The sequence below is a fragment of the Bos javanicus genome, chromosome 23, assembly GCF_032452875.1.
Source record: "Bos javanicus breed banteng chromosome 23, ARS-OSU_banteng_1.0, whole genome shotgun sequence".
In the NCBI taxonomy this organism is placed as follows: domain Eukaryota; kingdom Metazoa; phylum Chordata; class Mammalia; order Artiodactyla; family Bovidae; genus Bos; species Bos javanicus.
In genome coordinates, this window is record NC_083890.1 from 19,364,786 (window position 1) to 19,384,019 (window position 19,234).

Genomic DNA, 19,234 nt, shown 5'->3' on the forward strand with positions numbered 1-19,234 from the left:
GCCTCCGTAGAAACCACCCCGTCACACCTTGATTCTTGCCTTCCAGCGCCCTGGAGAATTCTGACCTCCAGAATTGTGAGAAAATATATATCTGTGTACCACCAGTCTGTGGTACTTTGTTATGGCAGCGTTAGCAGACTGGTACACGGAGGTAAGATCCAGCCTCGAGGGGCCAAGAAAAGCTTGTGTGAGGGCCCGGAGTCATGAAATGGCATGAAGTGGGCAGGGACACAGGGCTTCCAGGTGGCTCAGTGGTAAAGAATGCACTTGCCAATGCAGAAGCTGCAGGAGACTTGGGTTCGATCCCTGGGTCGGGAAGATTCCCCTGGAGAAGGCAATGGCAACCCACACCAGTATTCTTGCCGAGATAATCTCATGGACAGAAAAGCCTGGAGGGCTACAGTCCATGGGGTTGTAAAGAGTCAGATGTGACCGACAAGCAGGTGCAGGGTAAAACAAGTCAACATATTTCAAGGCAAAGTGCGAGTGGAGAGTAGTCAGTGATGTCTTGGCTAAAAGCCTGATGGGGCATAAAGACCTTTTGACACATTCTTTCACGCCAGCCTTTGTCCTGGGGGCAGTGGGGAGCCACTCCATAGGCAGAAGCAGGGAATGGTGTGGTCAGATGCCAATCTGATGACCGTGCAGGGCTTCTTAGGAGGAAGATGGGTCTGGAGGCAGAGTGACCAGTTGAATAACTGTGGCCAAGATGACCGTGGCCAGTGGTGGCCACGATGGAGAGGAGAGAACAATTAGGCAGTGAAATTGACTGGACTGTTGGGTGGTAAAGAAGCAGAAACCTCAGTTACTCAGAAGTTTTAGTTCATACAATTGGTGACACGGCTCACAAGGTGGCGGGATGAGGTGTGGATGAGGGGACTGCCATTAACTTTGCAGTCCCTTTGGAGAAAAAAATGTCCAAAATTTTTCTTGGAAAACAGGTGGGTTCTAATTTGGGGGTATTTATTTCAGAATATCACATCCCCTTCCTTTTCAGAGCTAACATGATCCCTCTATGATGACCCAGGTAATGCACATTTACGACTCTTTAGCAAGTGTTTCGTCCCATGATTTCTTGAGACGCTATTATAAAAGGCTTAGAGCAAGAAGCCAACTCCACAGAATGGACAGAGTCAGCTGGACCACTCAAAGTCATTCTCCCCCTCCCACATGGATACACAAGGTGTGAGGACCCAGACAGCGAAGCAGAATGCATCACAGAGACAGACAACATCAAGGGGCCCTCCTGAGACCACCTTTCACAAAAAAATGTGCATGGAGTTTTAGAATGCTCCTGAACCCCCTGTGTTAGTTGCTCAGTCATGTCCAACTCTTTGCGACTCCATGGACTGTAGCCTGCCAGGCTCCTCTGCCAGTAGAATTCTCCAGGCAAGAGTACTGGAGTGGGGAGCCATTCCCTTCTCCAGGGGATCTTCCCAACCTAGGGGCCAAACCTAGGTCTCCTGCACTGTAGGCAGATTCTTTACCAACTGGGCCACCTCACCAATTCAATGGACACAAACTTGGTCAAACTCTGGGAGATGGTTAGGGACAGGAGAGCCTGGTGTGCTGCAGTCCATGGGGTCACGGACAGCTGGACAGGACTCGGCAACTGAACAACAGAACCTCCTCCAGCATATTCAAAACATCTAGCACCCCAGGCTAGGAACGCCAGTAAGAAGGAAATGCTCTGGATGAGGGTGAGGGAGGACAGAGGTCAAAGCCCTGGCTTTGCTCTTCATTTGCCATCAGGCTTGGGTAAGTTATTTAGCTCCTCTGGTTTTCAATATTCCTGTCATAGCACTAGGATTCTGTTCCCTCTTTGATTGATGCCATTGATTCACAGAGGAAACTAGTTCCCACGGCCACCTAGAAGATGATTTTTAATAAGACCAGGATTTATGTCCCCAGAACACATGTCCCCAGAACTCTTATTAAGAAGACGTTGTGACAAGAATAGGCATCTTTATTCAAACCTGCCCCTTGTTCCATATTCATGTTTCAAGGGTTCCATAAAAGGACAGCTGGGTACATGCAACAGGTTCAGACTTGCACTTTGTCACAGATGTTTCAAAAGACATATCTGATGGGTCCTGATTACTGACATTAGAGCAGGCCCTCCCTAGGGGTGGTGAACAGGAAGGCTCTTGCAGGGTTCTAAATATAAAACTTCCGAGTAGTTCAGCCAGGCTAAGACAGATCTCACAAACACATTTTTTTTTTAAATTTCAAACTATACTAAAACAACATCAATCAAAACTTTGTGCTGAATCCATGTTATACTTCCCCCTAACAAAACATAAAGTACCAAGATACACATTTAGATAATACATAAATCAGCAACACGCTTGGTCGCTTTTCTCAGAAATTCAACTGGATGAAATCAAGGATATAAATATTTGGATAGACCCAGATTCTCAGCTGAATGAATAAATAACTAAAAAAGAAGACAGTCATTGTACACAATATATTTACATTTAAAAGTTTCACCTAATCTTTGAAATGAAACTTGGTAGATGTTTGTTTGGTCCTGTCCTACACGGTTAAGTGGAAATGGTTTTTAGTTTGCTTATCCATCACCCTGAACATTGCTTTGCTCATGGTATTCTCCTCCAATATCATGCTACTCTCAGTTGCCTTCAGGATAAAATCCAAGCTGCTCCATGTGCCATGTAAGACCATGCTAATATGTTGTAGTAGCTTATAAGGGAAAAGAATCTGGAAAAAAACTAGATATATATGAATCACTTGGCTGCATACCTGAAACTAACGCATTGTAAGTCAACTACACTCCAATGAGGCAAACAAACAACAAGACAGAAGGAGAATAAAAGATACAATTAAACAATGAAAAGAGTGTACTCCTGGTTCTTCAACCTCAGCATCTGTGCTGCCTCGATGGGCATCTTCCCTCCACTCCAGCCTCACAGACCTCCTCGCACACACGTGTGTATCTGCTGTGCCCTTGTGTCTGCGGAGTCCATGGCCCGACACATCCCCATGGCACCTCACCTGAGTCACATCTCAGTAAGCAAATCCAGCTGCATGCCCCTCATTTCCTCAGTGGGATTTCTAAATTCCTCGACTCTGATGGGGAATTTTTGTTTGCCTCCAAGGCAAATGGACTCAGTGTGTTGCTTATGAAAACTGCCAGGAAGGAACCGGGAGGTGAGGGGAACTATTCTCCCCGATCTTGGCCGAGGAAAGAGTCTCAAACCCCAGACAGTGACAGAAAAGACAGGAAACCCTGTGAGTCCAAAAGATTGTAAAAACTGAGCGAATCTATCAATGCAGAACTTAACCATTTATCCACAGTGTATGTGCATTTATTCATTTACAAATTATAGTAACTATAATTATAGTAGTATAATTATAGTATGCTACTACAAGAATACACTGTGCACATGATGAAATACATAGAAATACATAAAATAACATTGAAGAAAACTAGGTTACCTCAAATAGAAATACTGCCGAATACTTTTTATCCTAATTACAGTATTCTAACAGCCTGTGGATTAGGTTGAATATTCTGGATACCAGGCTACAGATTAAGAAACATTTACTAGGGCCTGTATGTTGCCTGACTCCAGAAGGACACCATTACCATTTTCTGTGAATGGTGCTCCCCAACTTTGCTCCGTGCACAGGACGTGCAACCCTGCATGGGGACCCTGAGAGAGCCTCGTCAAAGACAGACCCTGAGGACGCACTTTCCAAGGAACAGACTTCGCGTGAGCTGACTGAAAAGGCATGTTGATTTCTTGCTGGCCCTCCCAGTCACACCCAAATCGGGAGATCCTAATCATTATCAAATAGTCTCCTTGAGAGGATAACACATGTGCCAGACACGTGATGCTGATACAGAGCTGGAGCCACATGTCCTGGTCAAAGACTGTAAGAGCTGGAAGGGCCTGCATTTCAGAGGTGAGGAAACTGGGGCCCAGGAATGCTTTATAGTGAATCATTGACCAAAAAGTGTTAGAATTTCCTGACCAGTGCTCTTTCCACAATGTTAGACTGTCACCTTAAGATCAGCAAACAGAATATTTATGATGTCTACTAACTGTAAGGCTTTGTGCCTAAAATAAAAGTTATTATTTTATGATGGTTCAAATTCATCACAATAAATGATAATAACTCAGGCAACCAGTCCATTCTAAAGGAGATCAGTCCTGGGTGTTCATTGGAAGGACTGATGTTGAAGCTGAAACTCCAATACTTTGACCATCTGATGTGAAGAGCTGATAGCCAAAGACCCTGATGCTGGGAAAGATTGAGGGCAGGAGAAGAAGGGGACAACAGAGGATGAGATGGTTGGATGGCATCACCGACTCAGTGGGCATGGGTTTGGGTGGACTCCGGGAATTGGTGATGGACAGGGAGGCCTGGCGTGCTGTGGTTCATGAGGTCACAAAGAGTCGGACACAACTGAGTGACTGAACTGAACTGAACTAAAATATAGAGTATTTACTATACGTCAGATAGTATTCTAAGTGATTTACACGGATTCCCTTATTCAATCTTCATAACTACTCTATTAGGAACATAACGTTATGACATCGATTTTACCAAAAAGAAAACTGATAACCTAACAGAAATTAATTTGCTAAGCCAGGGTTCAAATTATGCAACCTGACTTCAAAACCTGCTCTACAACATATATATATGTACATATACACACATATATATACTGCCTTCCATGATAATGACATCAATAGTGTGCAGGACAAATGGTGTTCATTTGTATCCTTTTTCTTTGCAACTGTCATAATCAGAATACTTTTTTTTTCTTTTGCATTAAATACCATAATTTTTTTTCTCTCTCTTTCCTTCTCCATCTTCCTGTCTATCTCTTATCTCCATCTATATCTCTTTCCTTCCTCCCCCCGTCTGTCCCTCTTGTCCCTCTATTTCTTTCTCTTTCACATACACACACACACACACACACACACAAACACAGTTAAGACAATGTCTATGAGGTCTTTTAATTTTATCAGAAAGCAGCAGACAATTCTTATAATCCTATCAGCAAATTCTGAACTGACAGTCTGTCTTAATTGCCTATGACATGGATTGCAGCTCTCACTAGAGACCTTTCTTTCACTGGATCTCAGTCAGTGACCACGAAGAAATTATTTCTTTCCTCTTATTTTCAAGAACTGTGTTTCTCTGGACTTCCTTGATGGTCCATTGTTTTAAGACTCCAGGCTTACTCTGCAGGGGGCAGGAGTTCTGTCCCTGTTCAAGGTACTAAAGTCCCACATGCTGAGTTGTCCAGACCAGGAAAAAAAAAAAATTGTATTTCTCTGTCTTCCCCTGGGAACAGAGAGTTGCACTCGGGATGTGCTGTTTTCCTCTCTTATATCCAGTGTCTGGCATGCAGTATGTTGTAAATATAGGAAGGAAGGCGGGAGGGAGATCGGAAGAAAGGGAAGGAGGGAGGAAGTGAGGGAGGAATATATGGAATACTGCATGATCCACATTTTCTAGATCACATGTTCCTGGAGGAGGAGTTCACAGGTGAAATGGAAATAGCATCCCCATTCACCCAGTGGCTCTAGGGTCAGCCTTGGCGCCTTCCTTTTTTCATGCTACACGTGAGACCCGCCAGCAAAACCTCTGGGCTCTCTCTTCCCAACCATCTCAGCCCTGCCCTGCTGTGAGCATTGTCCAATCCACCATCTTTCCTTGTCTAGATTTCCAACTGCCTCCAGCCTGTCCTCCCTGCCTCTACTCTTTCTCTGCTCTTCGTGACCCAGGGATAGAACCCAGGTCTCCCGCATTGTAGGCAGACGCTTTAACCTCTGAGCCACCAGGGAATCCCTCCTCTCTCTGCTCTAGTCTATCATTGAAGAGGCAGTCAGAATGTTCCTTGCAGAACCCTTTGATGACAACCCCCTTCCCCACCCTGCCCCCTGCACTTATCACTCAGAGTAAAAGTGAAAGTTCTTTCTATGGCTCATCAGGCCTGGAGGTGACCTGTGCCCACCCCACCTCTCTTTTCCTCCTTCGCTCACCCAACCCCGGCCACACCGCCTCCTCCCTCCCCTACCCAGCATCATTCATGGTCCCACTGTGGGAAGCTGAACAATAGCTCCCAAACACGCCCATGTTCTAATTCCCAGAAACTTCTATAACAAAAGGGACTTAGCAAAAGTGATTAATTAAAGGATCTTCATATGAGGAGATTTTCCTGGATTATCCTGCGGGCCCAAACTAACAATTTTCCTTATAAGAGGTGCCAGAGGAGTCAGATTAGAAGGCAAGGGGAAGCTGGGGACTCCATGCTTCCATTGCAAGGGGCGCAGGTTCCATCTGTGGTCAGGGAACTAAGAATCTGCATGCTGCACAGCGTGGCCGGAGATGTGACATGGGCCACGAGTGAAAAATGAACACTGCCCCTGGAAGAGTACTGTGCTGTGCTCAGATCCTCAGTCCTGTTGGACTCTTTGTGACCCCGTGGATTGTAGTCTACCTGGCTCTTCTGTCCTTGGGATTTTCCAGGCAAGAATACTGGGGTGGGTTGCCATTTCCTCCTCCAAGGGATCTTCCGGACCCATGGGTCAAACCCACATCTTCTCCATCTCTGCATTGCAGGAAGATTCTTTACCACTGAGCCACCAGGGAAGCCCTCTCTAGGAGCAAGGGTGGGTGGCGGGTAGAGGGGGAAGGAGGTTGGGTGGTGGGGAGGTCGATGGGAACAAACTCTCCCTGGAATCTCCAAAAGGAACACAGTTCTGATGACTCCTTGTTTCAGCCCCACAAGACTCACTCCCGATTCTGATCTCCAGAATGCTGGAGAATAAACCCATGTGGTTTGGAGCCACTGTGTTTCCAGCCGTTTGTTAGGGCAGCCACAGGAAGTTAACACACCCTGTATTCTGTTCTGTGTTTCTTTACGGCACTGGCACCACCGGGCATGTTTTACATTTACTTCTCTATGTGTCCATCTGTTGTCTCTCCTGCTACGAAGCAAAGCGCAGGGGAGCCTGGACTTTGTTTTCTTCCCTGTTGTACACCCAGAACCCGGCCCAATAACTATCTGTTGAATGAATAAATAAATGACGTATTTTAATTAATTGATCAACACCCGGAAGTGGCTGAGCCTCAATACGAGGCTGGTTGAACACACAGTTATTAACTTGCATTCCATTTTCTCTGATGTGTCCAGACAGGTGGAAACACACACAAATGAGTGCTGGTACAGCTGCAGCCCAAGCTGTTCAGTTGCTAAGCGACTCTTTGCGACCCCATGGACTGTAGCCCACCAGGCTTAGACTTTGTCCATGGGATTTCCTAGGCAAGAACACTGGAGTGGGTTGCTCTTTCCTTCTCCAAGGTGTCTTTCTGACACAGAGATGGAACCCACGTCTCCGGCATCGACAGGTGTATTCTTTACCACCGAGCCACCTGGGAAGTCCGAGAAGAATTCACACAGGGAGTCAAAAGAGGGGGAAAAGCCTTTTGGGTTCACAGTAGCTGGAACATTAACGGAACATCAGCAGCCCAAATGGTCCAGCCCAAAGCAGCCCAGGAGGAGATCAACCCCAGAACCCCAGCAACAAGCCCACTAGGAAAATGGTGATCCCCATCCAATGCAGGGGTTCCAGCACCCACTCCTTGGAGCTGGGAGGAGCATGGAGCTTGAGCTGGTCACCCTCATGCCCTCCATTCCTGGGCAGGACCAGTCCCTTGTCCTCATGTTATGCATTTCCACTTTCCAAGGAATAAAGAACTGCAGTGGGCTGGGGTGGGGGTTGAGAAGCTGAGATTAAGCCAGTCCTTCTCACTGAATGATGCTGAGTATCATCTCTTAAAAGGAGTTCACACATAGGAGCTGAGGTTGATTTTGTATTGTATGACCTCTTAGCAAACTTAGAGTTAATTAGATCCAATATTTGCTTTAGGGAACTACGGATCTTAAGAACTTAGAAACCATTTGTTACTATCAAATAGTTTTTCCTGTGGCTGGCACCAGTTGGAGATGCCAATATTTCTATTTCCTCCTTCTTCTGTTTGGTTCAACCACGGTGGCAGGCTAATTTCTGATGAAATCAACACTTTGCCAAATATACAAATAATGGTCTGATGTGCCTGGAATGATGGTGATCACGACAATGGTAGTTCATCTTCAATGATCAGGACAACAATGATTCAGGATGCTGATGGTTGCAGGGAGTTACATGGATGCCTCAGTCTTGAGGAAAATAAACCCAGTCCTCACTTTTGAAAGGTTGCGTTTTTCTTTTTTGAAACTAACAAAATGGTAAGTGGATATAAAGGATGGAAGGCGACTTGAATGCCCCTGTTTGAACTTTGCCTCCTCCGTAGAGCCTCTCTTGACTCTTTCGTGCACCCTCGGGTGCTCCCAGGATACCCACAGCACTTTACTTGCTCACCTCCTCTATTTCACAAAAATTCACAACTTGTCAAGTCTGTCTCAAGTATCCCATTGTTATTTCTTGACAGAAAGGGCTCTGTCTACAGACCCATCTCCCTCCCAAATGCTCAACACAATCCCAGGCAAGGTTTGCCAGGTACTTAAATACAAATCGAACACTCTGCTTGGTGCTTTTGAAAAAGGACCTGTGTGGCCGAATAAAAGAGACACAATTTATACACCAAAAACAACTAGGAAAAAATACAGAGTAGGAAATAATTATACATTAAATTAGCAATACATATAATTAATGCATTTCATTAGAGGAGTTAATTCGAAACCAGAAAGGGGAGAAATGAGTGTAAACTGGGGTTTTCATAGGTTCATAGAGTAATCAGTTTTGTTAGCCAGGAGTAGCAGGATTTGCAAATATGTTGTCTTCACATTAAAGAACTGTGTCAGTATGAATTTGGGTGGGGGGAGGTTGGGGGAAAAATCATCTTGATCCATAAAGATGAGCTGTTTAGCCCTGAAATGCTTTTTATGTCTTGATAATATTCATAACTGCAATCTTTATTAGATTATCAGTCTAACACAAAGATCATCAAAGTTCTTTGTTTAAATATCCCAAGGGTTAAACATTAACACTGACACTAAGTGTCTTACTACTAGTGAAATCGTTTTATCTCATCAGATATTTTAGTTATATTGGTGTCAAAAGGGCAAACTGAGTAACAGAGGTAACATTTATTGACCATGTATATGAAGTACTATCTGTGAACTTGAGAAGGAAATGGCAACCCACTCCAGTGTTCTTGCCTGGAGAATCCCAGGGACGGGGGAGCCTGGTGGGCTGCCATCTATGGGGTCGCACAGAGTCGGACACGACTGAAGCGACTTAGCAGCAGCAGCATCTGTGAACTTAGAAACACTCAGGAGGAAACACTGGTGCCTGACTGTAGTCTTGACTTTCACAAACCGTAGTTTTGTTTTACAAAACCACATTGATGAAGGAAATTTAACCAGACAGGGAAATGGTACTTGACACAAAGGAAAGGATTTGAGCAACAATTTCTGCTCACTCATAAGCGAACTTTTTTTTTCAGTTTTGATTTTTTGCTCATCATGGATGTTTTCTGGCATCCATTTTTAACATTTTAATTTATTTTTTGGCCAAGTCCCACGGCATGTAGGGTAGTAGTTCCCCAACCTGGGATCGAATCCATGCCCCCTGCAGCGGAAGGGTGGAGTCCCAACCCCTGGATCACCAGGGAAGTACCCTCAAAAGGCATCTCTGAAAAAATGCTTTGCCCGTGATACAGAGAAGTGATCACAAGACACACACTTTAAATGGACTTTCCAATTCTTGTAATTTTGAGCTGTTCTGGGTAAACCTTGGAATGACTCATTTCATCAGCCCTACTCTTGAATAGACACTGACATCCAAGGACCATGACACCATGCATCTTTCCCTGGTCTCTCAGAGCAAAATAAAGCACCGGTCAGGCCATCTGCATGTGCAGCTGTGCCTGTCTCAGGGCATTCCTTACCTTCACAAAGAGGTTAATCTCGGGGCTTGCGGAAGCCGATTCGTTTCCTTCTGAAACATCGTCAGCAGAATAGCTGGTAGGGGAGATCTCTCGGGTGGAGAAGGCTCTGCTATTCTGGATGGTGAAGCTCGAAGGAGAAGGCAGGTCTGCCTCCATCTCGCTTCCATTCTCCTGGGGCTCCTCTGGGTCAGGCCCCTGGGGCTCCTCTGGGTCAGACGCCTGGGGCTCCTCTGGGTCAGACCCCTGGGGCTCCTCTGGGTCAGACGCCTGGGGCTCCTCTGAGTCAGACTCCTGGTCCTTGGTTGGTGAGAGCAATTCTTCCAAGGAGATGTCCTCGTCCTCTGTGGGTTCCCCTGGGTGGGGGTCCTGAGCCTTAGAATATGGTTCATCAGGCAGGACGTATTCTCCTGTTTCTGGCTGTAAAGAGGCCGAGGTTCTCCCCTGACGCCCAACAGGGTACACGGCCACAGAGTCATATTCTTGGTTTTCCAGCTCATTGACATATAAGTTGTCTTCCCTCCTCACATCTTCATGGACTTCATCGTAAAGGGGACCTCCGTTTTCTGCTGGGTCTGAATCCTCATACACCCTCTCTGTTTGGACTCTGTTGTAGATGGTGGTGCTGTAGTTTTCGTCATTCATGTTTATTGATCTGATAGATCCTTTCGCAAGCAGACCCGAGTAGGTCTGAGATGAGGAAAGGGCTAGAGGATGCTGCACCGCCTTGCAGAGGAATCAACAGGCTTTTGAAACACAGCAACCAGCCACAGCTATCAGTGACAGGTCTCTAACAATCATTTACCGGAGACTTTAGTCGGCAAACCACAAGTCCATTGGACATAAGATAAAGCTTACACAGTCAGTTAACTCCTTCATGCCTGAGGGTATTTTCAAGCAGACTGTGGTTTTTGTCATTGCCAGCAGCTCCAAGATTCTTTGGATCAACTAGAGGTTGAATTATCTTCCCAGTACACATTGAAATTCTGAATAGTTAGCCATTTGTCATTAAATAGGGCTCCTTCTTCCAACTACCTCCAAATGCTGACAACATTCAAGAAGTCCCTGCTGTTCGGTGGAAAACAATTCTGTGCAATCATAACTCATCCGTGAAGAGCTGAATTTGTTGCTCAAAACAACTGTTTGAGCATTGATGCCCTGTGATAAATGAGCCGTACATGTTCCAGTTAGGTAATGCATGCCATTTATGTTTCTTATCTGGAAACACCATGAGGTGATTCAATGGCAGAAGGAAAAGAAGATAAGTGCTCTGTTCTATGGTCACATCAGTACAGATCACCCAAGCTAAGGCACTCAAAGATTTATGGCGTGGGTTTTATTTTTTTCTCTTCAACTTGCATGTGATCATCACAGTCAACACACCTTCACAACAACCCTTTTAGGTACAGGATACTAGTTGAGCACTAAACGCTTGAGTCAGAAGATACACTCTCTCTCCTCAAAGGACTTCTAAAGCAAAGTACTGCATGCACAAGCTGCCTAGTTGATGTCATCTACAGATGCCACGAACACACAGGCTCTTTGTTTTTTAACCTGGTACTCTAGTCTGCTAATTCCTGCTTCCCTTCAGCACACCATGTACATCGTTCTCTTTCAAATAATAACCCAGGTGGATTGTAAAGGGACTTTTAATGTCCAGAAATCATGTGAAAATTGAGAAGTAACCTGCCTGGTTGACAGGTTTCAAAGCACCTGATGAGCATCTTATTGACAAAACTTCATTGTACCCTTGCCTCCAGTGCTGCCTTCAAGAATCTTCTGGAGTGAACTAGAGCAGGATTTCTAGAAATCTAGCTTTGTGGATAAAAATAGATCAAAGGAAAGATGCCAGAGACAGACTTTAAAGTCTATCAATGCTACCCCTTTATTTTATTGAAAAGCGAAGTGTGTTTAGGTCCGAATACCCGACTGATTACCATAGTTCCCATAGTCAGGTGTTTACAACTCAGTGGAGCCCCAGTTCAAATCTTATCACAATCTTAGCACTGGAGAAAACCTCAACGGTCATTCATTCTAAATGATTTTACGTTTGAAGGCAGCCTGGAACCTAGAAAGGGGAAGCAAGTGGTCCAGGTTCTCACAGTGAGTTAATACTAAGCTGATTTCAACTGTGATTTCTTAACTTCCAGCTCAGTGATCTTCCTGCCACTCACTCCCTTCCTAAGTCAGTGTTTTCCAACCTTTTTTCCTGATCATACAACCTCCCAACCCACCCCGTACCTAAAAGATTCTTTTAAGATATTTCTCCCATGTAATTAAAATACTGCTGATATACTACATATCTGTTGCTAAGTCGCTTCAGTCATGTCCGACTCTGTGTGACCCCATAGACGGCAGCCCACCAGGCTCCCCCACCCCTGGGATTCTCCAGGCAAGAACACTGGAGTGGGTTGCCATTTCCTTCTCCAATGCATGAAAGTGAAAAGTGAAAGTGAAGTTGCTTAGTTGTGTCTGACCCTCAGTGACCCCATGGACTGCAGCCTTCTGGGCTCTTCCATCCACGGGATTTTCCAGGCAGGAGTACTGGAGTGGGGTGCCATTGCCTTCTCCGACATATCTGTTTACATACTGTATATACATTTGTGCTTTGTACATCCAAAAAAAAAAAAAGTAAGATTTTTTTTTCACTGAAGAACTAGTTTTCACTCTTCTGGATGTAGTATTGCTTCTTTTGAGAATTATGTGCTTATACTGCTAGAACCCTTCTAGATTATATGCCATCCTGCATCATTTCCAAATAACGGTATCCTACAACCTGAGCTTATGTGCTTCACATGCTACCAGGTCCTTACCAAGATGACTCAGTGTGTCAAGGAGGCCGGTTAAACTTAGGGCCCAATATCACACAGGTATTTTATACATTCAGCCGCCTTGTCAGCACATCTCAGGACATATCTATCATGATTTGTTGGGTTGCAATATGGAACTGGTCATCCTGTTAAAGCATAAATCGGATCATCTTTCTCTCTGCTCAAACTCATTTAATGGCTCCTCAAAGTCCTTGCTGTGACCCACATGCGTTTACGCGTGCTCAGTCATGTTTGGCTCTCTGTGACTCCATGGACTATAGCCCGCCAGACTCCTCTGTCCATGAGATTCTCCAGGCAAGAATACTGGAAGGGGTTGCCATTTCCCCCTCCAGGAGATCTTCCAGGCCCAGGGATCAAACCCAAGTCTCCTGTGCCTCCTGCATTGGCAGGTGGCTTCTTTACCACTAAGTCACCTGGGAATCCCTATAGTGACCCACGAAGCCCTAGAAAATCTACACCAGCTTTCCTATGCCCACTTTTCTCCCCCTGGCTTACCCTGCTGCAGAGGATGTGACCTCGTTGCTGTGCCTGGAACACTCTGGATCTTTACACTGGCTGTTCCCTCTGCCTGGAATACATTCCCCTTGGATATCTGCATAATCAACTCTCCAAACTCTTCTAAGTTCCTGCTCACACATCCCTTTCTCAATGAGGCCACTCCACCGTCTTGTATAAAGTGATGACCCATCCCAGCTCCTGTCTCTGCCCTCTCCCCATTACTAAAAGCCTTCACCGGACTTTCTATTTCTTTTTTCCATAATACATATCACCTTCTAATAAGATATATGCATTACCTATTTACTGTATGTCTTGCGTTTGTTTTTCTGTCTTCTACCACTGGAGTATAAGTCCTGTGTGGGCACAGATCTGTTTCTGCTTTTTCATTATGGTTTCAAGCACCTAGAATAGTGCCTGGCACATATTATTCAATACATTATTTGTTCAATCTATTTTTGTGATTGTTTGATATCTTTATCCTCTACTGGACACACAAAGCCCGTGACTATTTCTCTCATCAGTGCATACCTAAAGTCTAACAGATATCTGACACATGATAGGTGTTTATTAAATATTTGTTTTATAAATAACTGAAATGCAGAAGATGAATCTAGAATTCAAGCCATTGAATACTCCTGGCCCATTTTCTACCTGTGTTATCTCATTCAGTTCAGTTCAGTTCAGTTCAGTCGCTCAGTTGTGTCTAATTCTTTGCAACCCCATGAATCACAGCACGCCAGGCCTCCCTGTCCATCACCAACCTCCGGAGTTCATCCAAACTCATGTCCATAGAGTCGGTGATGCCATCCAGCCATCTTATCCTCTGTCATCCCCTTCTTCTCCTGCCCCCAATCCCTCCCAACATCAGGGTGTTTTCTAATGAGTCAGTTCTTTGCATCAGGTGGCCAAAGTATTAGAGTTTCAGCTTCAGTATCAGTCCTTCCAATGAACACCCAGGACTGATCTCCTTTAGGATGGACTGGTTGGATCTCCTTGCAGTCCAAGGGACTCTCAAGAGTCTTCTCCAACACCACAGTTCAAAAGCATCAATTCTGTTACTATATTATAAACTCCTGCAGGAATAAGCTGGGTCTCCCGTAGCACTTTGTATAAAACAAGTTGGCTTGTTTGCTTGTACAAGAAAGAGTCCCTCAGTCAATTAATCAATTAGAAAGTCTTCTGAGGGCCCCTATGACTGTGACATATAACCTAGGGAAGGAAACAAGACATACTTTCATTTTCTCGAGAAGTTCTAAGAAAGAACCCGTGTGCTTTCTGAATACAAGTTTGCTTATACCACACCCATGTTTAGAAATCTTCAATGAAAACATGTTCAGGAAGATGTCTGTTCCAATATTTTTCACAAATGGAACCAAGTCTGTCTGTCCAGGCAGCATCTCCCTCAGCACTCCCCTGAACGTCCTACTCTGCAGCAGAAACGTTGCTCCTCCCTGAATACACTATCCTATTTCCTGCCCCTATGCTTTTACACATATGGTGCCTCCACTGGGCAAAATGCTACTCATTCCACTAGATATAGGATATAAATATGCATAAGACACGATTGGATGTGCACACACAACTGAGGAAATTTACAAATTAGCTATTCCACAGAAAGTATCCAACTGGGACTACAGCAGCCCTGCCCATTGTCTTAGATAACTGTGGGGCCAGTGTCTAGTCTTCCGCATTGCATGTACAAAGACTCAATTTGTAAGTTTACACAGGTCTTTTCAAACATTGTAGAACTGAGTCACCTTAACCAAACTAAAAAACAAAACAAATATCAGTTTATCAACATAAAGGCCAATTTATTAATTTACCCCTCAAGGCATAACTGCCCCATCGACCTGAATATTTGCTCAAGATAATAAGCACGATCTCTTCACAGTAGCAAAGTCTACACAGAGAATCAGTTAAGGTAATATCCTCACATTATGCTTATATGACGTCTCTAGGATCTGAGACAATACCCTTAATTTAAAAATCCAAATCAGTGATTTGTGCCTTTTCTTATCCTGATCAGTCTTATTAGGAATTTTTCAAGTCTATTTCTTTCTAAAAAATGTTTGACTTTATTAATAGTCTCTATTGTTTATTTCTTTGTAATTTCATTCATTTCTGCTCCTATCTTTATTATTTCCTTTCTTATCCCCTTTTTGGATTTACTTTTTTGTTGCTGTTTGTTTTATACTCCAAGATAATTGTGATGGACACATACCATTGGCACTTAACTTTTCTTCTTTTCTAATATATGCATTTAAAAAAATTTCCTCTAAGGACAGCTTTATCTACATCTCACAAGTTTTGATTTGATTTAGTTTCCTTATCATCCTGTTCAAAATACTCCTCATCTTCTGTTTAGATTGTTTTCCTTTATCCATGAGTTACTTATAAATGTATCGATCTATTTTAGAACAGTTGAAGATTTTCTAGTTATATTTTTGCTATTGATTTTTAGCTTAATTTCACTGTAGTCAGACAAAACTGTTGTTATGATTTTAATCTACTGAAATTTGTTTTGAGATAAGTGGGAGTGATCTCAAGGCTGCAGGATTTCAGAAGAGGGCAAGGTCCCCCGGGTTGAGTGCATGGAAAAGGGAAAGTGAGTATCTTAGATGGGAGAAGAGGCCCAGACAATGAAATGGAGAAGGGTGATTAAAGTTTGAAATGTGATGCTGAATCAAGAATTCACAGTGGTGGAGATAAACCAGACTGGCTGGAGTACGTGGATTCTGGGGGGGCAAAATAAGAGAAGTTGGCAATACTGGGGTTGATTGTGGATAACCTTGAATGCCAAGATCAGAAATCTGAGTTTTATGCTCACAGGATGATATGGAGGATGAGCAGACACATAACACAGAAAGTCATTCAATTCCACAATGATTTACACTCCACCTGGCTTTAAGACAGAGACCTGTGCTCAGAGAAAACCACTTCCCTGTAGCTGGTGTTGCTTATTAGGGCAATGTGGTCTACTGACGCTTCACAATATAACCACCACATTTCAATATGGGCACCAGGAGTGGGTAGAAGGCATCTGAGAACTTGGGATGGTTGTGCTAACTGCGAACGTGCCCCACTCCCCTGGCACTCTTGCCTCCTTGAAGTTCCGTCTAACACCATTCCCGCCGGTCGCTGGATAGCTTTATTTTTGTAACCTTCATCTAGTTGTTTCAATATTCTGAATTTCATTCCTCATGATTCTGACTCTGCCACCATAGCCCGCCATAGGTATCTCTTAAAATTTCACCAAACTTTCTTCCTTCTCAAATTGTGAAATCTTCCGTGTCTTGACTTGTCATTACATTAGTTGGTCTACTTCAGCGCTACTTTAGATCACACAATCTGGGGGAAGACCTAAAGGTCCTAGAAGCCTGAGTAAAAGTCATTTATGACATTTTATTACTTAGAGGAAATGACAAAGAAAATAGGAAGAAGGATAATATTCAATATTAGGAAGATGAGAGATGGAATGCTCTTTGCTCAAACTTGAATTTAACTTGAATGGAAGGGACAATAAGGTTGTTTAAATAAATTTGATAAAGAAATTGAACACGGAGAAATGACATCATTTTTTAAATAGAAAGAACCACACACCCTCAAGCCCTCAGGCAGGGCACTCCTGCTTCATCCTCACCCTGCCCCGGCCATGTTGACTCACACAGGCTGGGAATGCGCCCTGAACCCCAGAGCCCCGCCCTCAGTGACATCCCCGGGTCCTCCCCCTGCCCTTCCTCTTTATTCAGACTGAGTCTTGTTTTCTCCCTCCATTTCCTCCCTCTGCTATCTCCAACATGACCGAAGCCTGACCCCTTAGTAGCTGTCACTTCTCTAGAACCTTCTATCACTTCTCTAGAATCTTTGGTACAAAAGAAGAGCAACTGGAAGCAGATGAACTTGCAGCTGCCCAAAGAACTGCCCAGAGAGCCAGCTTCAGAGAGAGGCGAGGAGAGATGGCAATGCCCTTCGCTGGGCTTTGGCAGACAAGGGTAGAGGCACACTGCCTCCGTATTGAAGGGACTTGAGGAAACACCAAGTTTACTCAGCATTTAGTGGAGCATTACTGGGCTGCTTTGCATTCTTCAGCCTGAAGGGAATGTGCATTCTTTCCACCACAGACAACTTGACTGCACTGAGCTCTCACTCACCTTCTTCCACAACATTTCTCCATCTTTGGGGATTTTACTTTGTGGTGTGAAGGGTTCCGGGGTTTTAATATTTGGGTTCTTTTTTTTTTTTTTCTCCAAAGACATCCGGGAAGTTTGGCTGGGTATTATAAAACTAAAAGTAATCTACCTCAGTCACGTTCTGAGTCATCACTCTGTACGTTGGGTACTTCTCTAGATACTCTACACTCAGAATCTGAGGGGTACTGTTTCCAGGACGCCCCAGGGATATGCCAATCCATGGATGCTCAATCTCTTATGTTAAACACAGTATAAGTGCCCTCACATCCTTGGGTTCTGTATAGCAAACACAGGGCAGACTTTGTAACAACTATAATGCAAACTGTAATTCTGCACCATCCAGAGAAGATGAAGAGAGGGCTGTGGGCTTTGAAGATGAAACATGGGGAATGATTCCACTGGGTTGGGGATGAAAGCCTGAGTAAACCATCCTGTCATGCTTCAATTTTACATTTCCCAAACTGTATCGCCCAAGGCCACTGCCTTCAGGTTATCCCACAAGAAACACACTTACCTGGAAATAAGTACACAGCTGTCATTTTGAGCTTCTTAGGTTCCTGCTGTGGCATCAAAGATGGCTGTGCTTTTGTATTAAGGTGATTTCTTTCCATTATAAGTGTAGTTCATGCTTATTATAAAAAAGGTATTAAGAATCATCTGTAATTCCACTATCCAAAGGTAATTATGTTAATTTTCTCTTACTCCTTTTCTACCCATATATTGTTAATTGGAATTATGGTTATCTTTGTATTCTGCTTTAAAAATATTGATATTATATAGTATATATACAAGGAATTTAAGTGCATGTATAGAAGAGCATTATTTTTCAGTCAATTCAAATATTAGTTGATATAATTTGTCAATGTAGAAGATTCAAAGACATTTTTTCTTTGTCAAGCCAAATGACTTTTTAAAAGGCAAAGGGTTTTGTTTAAATAAGTGATGGGCCCAACTAACCAGACAATAGAACGGGAAGCTCCTTCATCGTTCCTGCCTCTGTGCACTTTCCAGGTTGTCACATGGTGACTCTGTAGCAACATCAGGTGATATTCACAGCAGCGCGGAGCTCACTGAATCCAAGGGGTCTCAAGACGGCCTATGATTTCCTTTAAATATCCCTATCCACAGATAATGTACTCAATGTATCTACATGTTTAGATTCCCTTTTGGTTTTAATTTACATTTGGGTGAGGAGTGGGCAGACCTGGGAAGCAGAAAAACGAAACTACGGAATTGTGGGCTGGAAAAAAAAAACCAACTGGAATGCAAAAGTAGGAAGTCAAGAAACACCTGGAGTATCAGGCAAATTTGGCCTTGGAATACGGAATGAAGCAGGGCAAAGACTAATAGAGTTTTGCCAAGAAAATGCACTGGTCATAGCAAACACACTCTTCCAACAACACAAGAGAAGACTCTATACATGGACATCACCAGATGGTCAACACCGAAATCAGATTGATTATATTCTTTGCAGCCAAAGATGGAGAAGCTCTATACAGTCAGCAAAAACAAGACCAGGAGCTGACTGTGGCTCAGACCATGAACTCTTTATTGCCAAATTCAGACTTAAATTGAAGAAAGTAGGGAAAACCACTAGACCATTCAGGTATGACCTAAATCAAATCCCTTATGATTATACAATGGAAGTGAGAAATAGATTTAAGGGCCTATATCTGATAGATAGAGTGCCTGATGAGCTATGGAATGAGGTTCATGACATTGTACAGGAGACAGGGATCAAGACTATCCCAATGAAAAAGAAATGCAAAAAAGCAAAATGGCTGT

General features: G+C 43.8%; 1 protein-coding gene across 1 annotated transcript in view; it reads right to left on the bottom strand.

Moving 5' to 3' along the window:
• The window catches only part of CLIC5 (chloride intracellular channel 5), a 171,508-nt gene extending 160,791 nt beyond the window's left edge, over positions 1 to 10,717 (bottom strand). The window contains exon 1 of the mRNA XM_061398336.1: positions 9,934 to 10,717. Within this exon, the coding sequence (XP_061254320.1) occupies positions 9,934 to 10,575 (642 nt within the window). The 5' untranslated portion in view covers positions 10,576 to 10,717. The remainder of the gene's footprint in view (positions 1 to 9,933) is intronic.
• Between the last annotated feature and the right edge of the window lie 8,517 nt (positions 10,718 to 19,234).